The sequence below is a fragment of the Oryza sativa genome, chromosome 6 (genome assembly GCF_034140825.1).
Source record: "Oryza sativa Japonica Group chromosome 6, ASM3414082v1".
Classification (NCBI taxonomy): Eukaryota; Viridiplantae; Streptophyta; class Magnoliopsida; order Poales; family Poaceae; genus Oryza; species Oryza sativa.
The window spans coordinates 8,180,245-8,191,176 of NC_089040.1; the positions used below are offsets into that span (position 1 = coordinate 8,180,245).

General features: G+C 44.4%; 1 protein-coding gene across 1 annotated transcript; it reads right to left on the minus strand.

Moving 5' to 3' along the window:
* Window positions 1–568: 568 nt before the first annotated feature.
* Window positions 569–3,525, minus strand: LOC4340665 (probable peroxygenase 4). The gene is made up of 6 exons (XM_015785602.2): window positions 3,284–3,525; window positions 2,969–3,124; window positions 2,747–2,832; window positions 1,851–1,948; window positions 1,025–1,150; window positions 569–924 (listed from the first exon to the last, which is right to left on the minus strand). Exons 1-6 carry the CDS (start codon window positions 3,315–3,317, stop codon window positions 777–779), a joined length of 648 nt encoding a protein of 215 aa, XP_015641088.1. The 5' UTR covers window positions 3,318–3,525; the 3' UTR covers window positions 569–776.
* Between the last annotated feature and the right edge of the window lie 7,407 nt (window positions 3,526–10,932).

The following is a 10,932-nucleotide window of genomic DNA, read 5'->3' on the forward strand; positions in this document are numbered from 1 at the left end:
ATGATTGATGTGTAATACTTGGCTATAAGTAATCTGTTGAAGCTATGTATCTATTCCTCTTTATATTTGGATTGCTATATGTTGGTCAGCGGTATAGTGTTGGTCTCCCTGCAGTCACTTACTGCCTGCTCATAGCTAAAAATTATTATATTTTAGAACGGAGGAAGTATGTATTATCCGAAAGCTTACGTTTATTAGAAAAGAAGCAGTGGGAACTGTCCATCGTCAAAAAAAATATAGCAACCCAAAATTCAAGGATCTGCCCAAATTTATTATATTAGATTGTGTTTAATCATATCTTAGATTGCTATATTTTAGCACGGAGTATAACAATGATGGGAAAATAAATTGGTATTCATTCTCTCCCCAAAAAGAGAATAAGTTGGATTAAGACGAAAATACAGAACATGTTTACCAAACGAGTGCCTGTCTATATAGCTCTGTGGTGACTCCTGTGTATGCTTGCCAGAAAATGCATCACACCATATATCATAAAGTACTGAAGTGAAGAAGACATGATGTGTTAGCAGTATTAATTAGGAAATATAGCAAATGAAAACTGAATGTGTAAAAGAAAAAAATGAAGTGAATAAATCAGAGGATACCACCATGTTTACAAACACTTCCAATAACTTCACAAATAGCTTCTTGTTACAGGAACGGGTCAACAAACACGCGCAATCAAACTACAGCAATAATTTTGGATTCACACCCACACCGTAATTTACAATCACCTGCAACAATAACAGATAATTACAGCACCCAGTATGGTCTTATCATTTCTTCTTAGCAGACTGCTTCTCTTGCTCCATCTTTGCAAATAGGCTTCCATCATAGACTGCCCTGACAGTATCCTTGTGAAGAAATCCATCCTTGTCTTTGCAGAGGTAGTACAATACTTTCCACTCTGTGAAGCCACCCAACCTGCAACGTTTTCCCCCAAAGAAAAAAAAGGATGAGCATGGACAAAACATAACTTCATTTTACCATTGTTCTTACAGTCTTAATCTAGATGAGAACTCACCATCCTTTGAAATCTTTAGGCTCCCTGTTTGATTGGAGCAACTCCTTCAGCTCTTTGTCTGTTAGGGCATCAGGCCTGGTGTGAGCATGCTTCTTGAATATTTCCTCGAACTTTTCTGGGACAAACCTGCAAGTGTACATATTGTGTGGTTAGCAAATCTAGATCCATGTTACCCTATTGCATTATTTTTACGACTCTAGCTAAGACAAGTGCCTTTGTTTGTTCGCATTGAAACAAAAACAATAAGAAAACAACAGCAGTGATAGCCTCACTGCATAGTGATCCTAAAAGCTTATAGATCTCAATGTGATACCATGAGTCTTAGTGGCAATATTTTTTTCACCATGTGCATTTCACACGTATTAAACTATGCATGCAATGGAACAACCAAGTGTTCTAAAGAAAATGAAACAACCATATCTTTGATTTCATATTATGCGTGATCTCTCTTAGAACTATAGTTTGGATGCATCTTCACTAGCTTTTGACAGAAGGAACAGACAACTAAAGTGCCTAATAAACAGATATCTCTCAAATCTTTTTGGCCGGGTGATATCCCTCAAATCTCTGCATCACCATGCCACATGAAAAAGGCGATTCAGTTCTCCTGTTTGTTAAGCAATTCATCCGCGTCTGTGTTACTTTATGGTTAGGTGCTGGCTTAATTTATCCTAATCTTGATGAGTAAAGTACAACGACAAAGCGATTAAGCCCAATTAAACATCTGACATCTGTGCTGGCCGCATGAGTCATGTTCATACTGATGCTGACACATAAAGAAATTAAGGTACCTTCAGCTTAAAAACATAATAATATAGAAAGGTACCTTCCATTCGCATCATACACGCCTGAATCGCTTCCATGCTTGCCTTTGTGGATGTTCTTGACGTATATGGGTAACTTGAGACCAGTCTTGGTGTTCTCCTACAGTAAAGCAGTGAGGTTGAAAAATGGTAAACGAGAGTCAGCATCAGTAAATAGTTCGTGCAACTAAATCAATCCCCATTTCGTGTCTCTGTTTCAAAGTCAATTTGAAAAGATTAAAGAGGCAACAGAAAAGTGAGCTGAGCCTGAGACTTTACTCTGTCCAGTACACACAAGAAAATGCAGTTGTATTGTCCGTGTCTATCGATATTATGCAATAATGCGTGGCCCATTGGTGTTCTCTTTCTTTTCAGTTATCTTATCAGTGCAGTGGTGCTTCATCAGTGCTTTCTCTTTCTTTTTCCGAATTAAAGGAGGTATCTTTCCCTTGCAATGTAGGTGCTGGCATTGGTATATATTCCACGTTACGAATACGTTTCTCGTTTAGTAGTTTCCTAATCGTTTGATACTTTTAACACCGATCTGAATAAATATTGTAAAAGAAATTGTATCTTCTTTTTCTTAACCATGAGACGCGCTTAGCTACGGGCCTATGGCTTGTGCAACAGAAATGGAAAATTAGTGGCAGGAGATATTAGTTTGTTGTGCTCATCTACTGAAATATTGTCGATGAACTGAACGAAGAAACAGTACCCAAACTGTGAAATTGAACTAAGAAACACCTGTGCATACCCAGATAGTAGCTTGCAACAACTAGACAAAAAAAAAAAAAGACAGTTCATGTTTTGGCGCAGAGCGAGCAAAGCAAAGCGTTGGCACTTTGGCAGTATGCAAGAAAACAGTAACATTGAATTGAGACAGAGAGGGAGATTTGATGTCTGCAGCTGTTGTACTGACCGGTATCGTCTTGGGCCCAAGTCCGCCATTGATGAACACGGCGCCGACGGCGGACAGCACGACTCCTGCCCCGATTGCGCGGAACCCTGCAAGCAAGCGCAGCAACGAACGAACGAATCGAACGCTTGAGAAAAAGAAAAAAATCATGAAGAAAATAATCGCTGTGTGAACAGTGAAGAGGAAAGGGGATCGATCGGTGGTGGTGGCTGCGTGAGCTGAAACCTTGGTAGGTCTCGGAGGGGTAGATGATGCCGTCCTTGTTGCGGTCGAAGAAGGCGACGTGCTTCTGCAGCGGCGTCAGCTCGGAGCGGTACACCTCCGCCTCGCCGCCGCCGGCGTTGTTGTTGTTGTCACGGACGACGGCGACGCCGCCGCCACCTAGCAGCAGGGCACACAGAGGCACGGTGACGACGGTGGCGACAAGGAACGCGACAGATTTATTCGCGCCGCCATAATAAGCAGACGAAGAAGAAGAAGAAGAAGCAGCAGCCATGGCGCGTTACTACGAGGACGTGTGTATGTAGATAGATGGCTCACCTGTAGCCGTAACGTCCGCGGGTTTGGAGGCCATGGGAACGACGAGATCAGAGAGAGAGAGAGAGAGGGAGAGGAAAGGTTGAGATGTGAAGGTGGCGGGGAGAGGGAAAGAAAAGCGGGTGGAGTGGAGTTGACAGGGTGTGCATTCGTGGACCCGATGCTGGAGGTGGTGGGCTAATCTGCAGACTGCAGAGATCGATCGATCGTTTGGCACTTTGGCTGATGGTGGTGGATGCCTCGCTACTGGTAATCTGGGGCTAGGTAGGTATATATATTGTGCCCATCGAGTCGCCGATACATGATACCTCACGTGTTTGCATTGCCTTGGATCGACGCGCGATCGAGGGACCGCGTACCTGGGCGATGGCCAGTGCGGCGAGTACCACCTCGCGAAGGAATCAAGGAAGCACCCACCCTGACGTGCTTTCCGGCAACCGTTGCGCGCGGCGCACGTGCTCCGAACTAGCACCCTACCCTACCCACCCTCCGATCGAGTCCGGGCGTATTTGCAAACGTACGCTCCAGCCCGAAGAGTAGGCTAGCCTCTTGCAGAAGGACGAGTGTTCTTGGGTAAGCAACGACTAATAGCGTTTTTCGGTGGCCGAGAACCTTTTCCAGACGTCGATGGTCAGCAGAGTAGTCGGTAGTGGTGGCACCCAACAATGAAGCCCGAGGGTCTAACTGACTAGCCTAAGAACATATGCGCTGTTGGATATCATGAAGAAACCAAAAATGTGTAACTGGCAGGCGATAAAGGAGATGGTTCTAGTCGGCTGTAGTCTACAATGCTCCAATTGAATGTCATATGCGCTACTCCAAAATTGTCATGTGTGTGGCCTAGGAATTGTGTTGCGCAAGTCAAAGGGTGGACGGGTGTGGATGGCACAATGGCTAGAGGGCTCTAAGCTATTTTGCTTTGTTCAGCGGTGGCGGTTCTGGGAGACAAATAGGCATATGGATAGTGAAGAAGACTAAGGGTCATCAACAACTTGAGGATGCATGGAGGGGATGACAAGAGATAGGAATCGGAGCAAAGGTCGTCACGACTCCTCGTCACTGGACCTCTGCAAGCTTGCGATCATATCTAGTGAACTCGTAGGTAGATTTTGTGGTGAAAAAGACCTCGCTATCCTCACCATCGTTGGGGCTCTTCTTGGTGGCTGAGAGGGGAGAGACTCGAGCTCATCAGCAAGAGAAGGGAGAGAGGCAAGCTCATCATTAGATAGGGGAGAGAGCTCGAGCTAGTTGGTGGAGAGGGGAGAGAGCTAAAGCTCATTGGCTAAAGAAAGAGAGACGGTGTTGGCACCGACGGAGGAGGAGAGAGGGGGAGAGGCTGGCGGTGGAAGAAGAGGGCGATACGACGATGGACGGGGAGGAGGGGAGAGGTGGAGGCATCGTCAAAGAAAATGAGAAGGGGATCAGTGAGGAGATAGAGAAAGAGTAGGGGGAGATGAAAAAGAGAGGGTGCAGGGAGAGGCTGATAGTGGGTCCATCAGAAAGGTTAGAGGTACATGTGTTCTCTTTTATGGTGTAGTGGGTCCATCAGAAAGGTTAGATGTACATATGTACTCTTTTATGGTATAGTAGGTCCATCAGAAAGTTAGAGGTACATATGTACTTTTTTATGATGTTGTAGGTCCAAAATATAAAAAGTTTCAGTTGATTTGATAATAAGAAATTTCACAATAACTGATACATAAATAATTAGGTGTACAAACACAAAATATAATGCAGAATGGTCTCTATTATAGGTGGTGTCGGTGATATGGGTCTGGGGGTACCATGCTTAAAGGGGAGAAGCCTCCCTCAACGTCCACGTGGCGCTTCCCCCGAGGGGGTCAGGCCCGTGGATGGGTGGTAGCTGCCCCTCCCTAGCCCGAGGGGTTGGACTGCCCCGACTAGGGGTGAAAACGGTATGGAAACTTTCCGGATTCCGGACCTATTTTCGAAAACGGAATCTGTCGGTTGGAATTTTTTGGAAACGGAAACGAATTCGGAAATATTTTCTCGGAAACGGAATCAAAAATGATAAGGGCAGTTTCCATCGGAACTCGGAATCGGTCGGAAACTTTTCAGAATTTTTCTCGGAATTTCTGAAAATTTTGTGATTGAAATATCCTAGATTCTTATTTTAGCACTGAATAGTGAATACCATGGAGTTTGGCTTTTATTTTTAAAAAAATATTTGTTATGAAATCTGAAGTTACATAAGTATTTTTTTTCTGCATTGGGATTTATCAACAACATTACTCTCTTAAACATAGATAATTTATTCCATAGATTGTGTTTTGTGATGTATTGTTGAGACTTAACAATTGGACTTATATGATTGTGTTTTACGATGAATTGTTGACCGTTGAGACTTGAGAATTGGATTTATTAGTTTGAGAGGTTTTTGTATTCCGATAAATTTTCGTTACCGTATTCGCGCTGGGTCATTTTCGCTCTGTTTTCGGTTTCGATAATATTCGATTCTGTTTTTGTATATGAGGTTTCCGATTCCGAAAAAAAAAGAAAACGAAAACGATAAAGAAGGTTTCCGTACCGTTTTCACCCCTAGCCCCGACCCCTCGGGACGGTCACCACGTGGCTGTCATGCAAGTGAGGCTAGGTGGACACCCCCCCCCCTAGCGCCCACCTAACGACATTTAGTGCGGGTAGAGCAAGCGTACCACGCTGCATTAAATGTGGCATGCTGCGCGCCTGACTAAATCGTGACCGGTGCGTGACCGGTCGAACGACAGACGGAAAGGCAGCAAGTCACGCGCGGTCTGACTGGGTGTCAGGCGGCGTGCGGTAGGTATACCCCGTCCCATCACGATGATGAGGGGCACAGCGCCTCTCAACCGTCCAGAGTCGGCTTGACCGCTCTGTACATGCCCAGGATCGTGTTTCCGGTGCATGCGCGCCCCCAAGTCCACCTCCATTAAATGATGAATGACGGGGATCCTCCCTATGTCGGCCTACGTCAGCCGGCATGATTCGATGGGCCCCGCACAACAGCCGATGTTCAGGCGATTTCTGGGTGGAGGCGCGAGACACACATTTAATGTAGAGAATATTTTCCTCCTCTCTAGGCGGCTCTGAGAGCGCATGTGGTAACCCCTTGAGGTATAAAAGGAGCTTCAGGCCTATTGAGGAGGGGGTTGGATTCCAAAAACACTGGGTTGGAGGTTGAGTTCTAGCTCACCAGAGATTCAGAGACTTTGTAAGCTTAGAAAAATCATCATACACAGGAGTAGGGTGTTACACTCCCCAGTTGCCCGAACCTGTATAAACCTCCTGTGTCTCACCCATCTCAGGGCCCCGACCCCCTCGACATAGCCATCTACTTCCATCTCTCCAACTCCTAAATGTTCACTCGCTGCCCCCGGGCCGAACTAACAAAGGGGGGCTGCACAGTCCCCCGCTCAAGGAGTTCACACTACTACAAAAGTGATTTTTCTGCACGAGGCCCCTTGATTTTTGCAAACGGACTATAACTAGTGGCGTCTGCAAAAATCGATGGTCATTTTTGCATGCGGCCCCTTAAGTGGCCCGTATGGGAAAATCGATTTTCCCATACGGGCCTCTTAAGAGGGACGCATGCAAAATTGAGCTCATTTTTGCATGCGGCTCACTTAAGCGTCCGCATGGAAAAATCAATTTTTCCATACGGGCCATTTAAGGAGGCGTATGCAAAAATAAATTTTGAAAAATTTGAAACTAGTGTATCTCACTCATATGAACTCCAAATTAGATTATTCTTTTTTTCTAAATGTTTCTAAAATCACGCTCTATCATGTTATTGTGTTCTTACTGCTATTATTTTGGCCATTTTTTCTTGTGATTTGTTTTATCAATTAAAATTTTAAATTTCAAACGTTCAAATAATATTTTGAAGCATTAATTGATTTCAGCTTGAAAAAGTCATCAATAACAAAGTTGTATAACTCATTAATATCTATAACTTCTATTTTAGTCATTTCTTCATCCGACAAAGTTATTTATAAGATTGTTCACAAAATGTACATATCTCTTATATATAGTTATGGTTTTATAAAATATATAAGAAATATGTACATTTTGTGAACAATCGTACAAATCGCTTTGTCGGAAGAAGAAAGGACCAAAATAAAAGTTATAGATTTTGATGATTTATACAACTTTGTTAATGATGACTTTTTTAGTTGAAATTATTTATTATTTGAAAATGTTGTTTGAAGTTGTCATAATTTGGAATTCAGATTCAATTTGTTCAAACAAAGTCATATAGAAAAATGACCAATACAAAAGTTATAGATCTTGATAAGTTATACAACTTTGTTGCTGACAACTTTTCCATTTGAAATCATTTACTATCCGAAAAATTATTTGATTTTCTTATATTTTAATATTCAAATTTTATATAATTCAATCAAACTCGGATGACAAAATGACCAAAAGAAAATTTGTAGAGCTCAATGAGTTCTACAACTTTGTTTTTGGTAACTTTTCATATGAGTTCATTTAATATTATAAAATTTGATTTGGAGTTCTCATATTTTTAATTTATTTTTTAATGATTATTTTCGCACGCGGTCCACTTAAGGAACCGCATGCAATAATGTATTTTCGCATGCGTACTCTTTAAGTGGTCCGCATGCAAAAATACCACCCAATTTTTTCATCTTCCTCCACTCTCTTTTCCCTCCCACCACTTTAAATTTTTCTAACTCTCATCTCCTCTCTCTCTCTCACCTATATTTTTTTACCCCGTCTCTCTCTGTCTCTCTCTTTCTCTCCTCTCCTCTCCTCTCTTTCTTTTCCCTCTCCTCCCTGGCCTCTCCCTCTCCAAGAGCGCAGGCCGGGCGCGCAGCGATAGCGTCGGCGGGAGGCCGATCAGGCGGCGCCGCCCTCGGGAGGGCCAGATCTGGCGGCCCCGGCCCCGAGCCGCGCCACCTCCGCTGCCGCCGCCGCGGGCCCCGCCTCCCTCGCCCGCGCCGCGCCGCTCTCCACGGTGGCCGCCGCCTTCCGCCGCACCAGCCCTCTCCTGTCCGGTAAGGGATCTCGTGTGTTTGGATGTGCTTCCATGGGGTGTAGAGGCACGTTGATCGATCGGTGGTTGGGGTCGTGCTACAGGGGACAAGCCGGCGGCGGTGGAGGACGTCGTGCCCATCACCATGGGGCTGGAGCGCAAGGAGCTCGCGGCGGAGCTCAAGGTCCACGACGGTGGTGGGAGCGGTCGGCGATGCGGGCGGTGGGCCTCCTACTGCCTGGATCCGGCGGCGGTTGGCCTCCTCCCGCCCGGATCCGGCGGCGGCGAGCCTCCTCTTGCCCAGATCCGTCGGTGGTAGCGGATGGCGGTGGCTCCCACGACGGCTCGAGCGCGGCGGATCCGGCGCGGTGGCGAGCGGCGGCGGCGACGTGGGCGCCGGCGGGTAGTTTTTTTGGGGGATTTTTTATATTTTTTCATGATTTTTAGTTTTTTGGGGAATTTTATTTTTTCGTGATTTTTTGTTTTTGCATACGGCTGGCTTAACCGCCCGCATGCGAAAATCCGATTTTTACATGCGGTCGCCCTAGTTGCATGAAAAGATCGCCATCTTTGCAGACGATTTCGCGCATGCGGCTGGCCCAACCGCATGCGAAAATCCGTATCGCCCGTTTGCAAAAAGGGATTCTGTAGTAGTGTCACACTCCGATGGGTAGTGTGGCCTTTGTGTGGCAATCTATTACTCGTAGCAGTATCTATTGCTCATGGCTTATATTTCGGGAAAATATGTAGTGGAAACATATACCTATATACAAACTTACAAACCAGATTGTGGACCATTGGATCCAAAATATCCATCCTAGATCTCCTCGTTACATTTTATGTAACAACCCCTGCACCAGCCTTGTACATTTTACACTTACACCAACTCGTTTTTCCCCTACCCACAATGGTACATATCTAAATGAGAGAGGGAGGTCCATCCCTATATCCATCATGGAGCCCAATGCTACTCGGCGGCGCACAGAATGGTAGTGGGGCCGGGTGTGGCAAGGACTTGTGGGAAAGAGAGTTTGTCGTCCATTTATAGTTAAAGACTATATATGTTGGGTTACATTTATATGGACTACTTTTGCTATTTAGGTAAAAATTTAATACCAACTAGAACAATGAATCTAGGTTTTTTTTTTTTATGGAGGGGGTATATTGTTGTTGCCCTCCTACTAATTCACGAGCGGGATTGATTGACGGGGACGTCGGGAAACTATTTTAATCACCTGAATGGATGTCTGCCCGTTTATTGCATGTCATCTAAATAGTAATAAATTTTTTTAAAAAAAATAATAAGATAGATCAATATATAATATATCACTTTACAAACATGCAAGTTAAAATTCAACTTTCACAAATTATAACAAAAATAACAAACAAAACTTAAATTATTATACATTTATTTGTAGTTAAATTTTTTATTTTTGTTACAACTTATGTAAGTTGAATTTGAACTTGTATGTTTGTTAAAGTGATATATTACATATTGATTTATCTTGTTAATTTATTTAAAAAGATTAACTATCTAGTTGACATGTAATAAACGGTTGTTAATTTATTTAAAAAGATTAACTATCTAGTTGACATGTAATAAACGGGTGAATGGACGTCTTCCCGAGGACGTCGGGGCGCGAGCGCAGAGAGGTCGATCGTGAGCAGTGCGCTGTGCACCACCAGTCGAAGGAGAGCCAAAAGATAATTAAGAGCACGTAGTCGATGACGCCGTACGTCGACGCGGGAGACGGGACCGCGCGTGACCCCATTAGACGGTGGGGAGGAGATATCGAAGATTCGAAGGCCACACCACACACGCCCCGGTCCATCGCCAACCCGGAAGCGGCGCGTTGGGAACACGTGCAAACAAACGGCCGGCCTCTCTATCCTCCTCCTCGCGATGCATCGGCGTTGCGTGCGCGTATGTCCACATCGCCGTCGCGTCGCGTGGCGCCTCACATCGAGTTAGCTATGGAGTATGGACGTGTGCGACTGCGAGGCCAGAGATTCGTAGTGGGGCGCGCACGAGAGCGGCTCTCTAGATGTATTGGAGCTAGCGTACGTGTCGGAAGGACGACGTCGATCGTCCCACGCGACAGCGACTTCCTCGATCTCCTTCCTACTACACGGCAGTGTACGCCGTGTACGTACGTTCCTCTCTTGGCGCCTTTAGGTGGTGTTTGGATCAGCGAATACTATTAAACATAGGTTAATAATAAAACTAATTGTATAATGAGAGTTAATTCACGAGACAAATTTTTTAAGCCTAATTAATCCATAATTATAGGCATCATATAGGCTAATCATGAATTAATTAGACTCAATAGATCCATCTCGCGAATTAGTTTAGAGTTATGGAATGGGTTTTATCATTAGTCTATGTTTAATACTTCTAATTAGTATCCAAACATCCGATGTGACAGACATTAAAATTAGTCCCTGGATCCAAACAAGGTCTTAGAGCCTGTTTGGGGAGCTTAAAATTCTGAGAAGCAGCTGGTTAGTAGTCAGCTTCTGAGAATCTGGAAAAGCTGGGTTTCCCAGTTTCTGGCTCTAGTCCATTTTCTGGATTCTACAACTACAGCTTTTCAGAATCTGGACCAAATGCTGAATTGTTTGAGAGAGCTTCTGATTCTGGAAAAAACTGCAG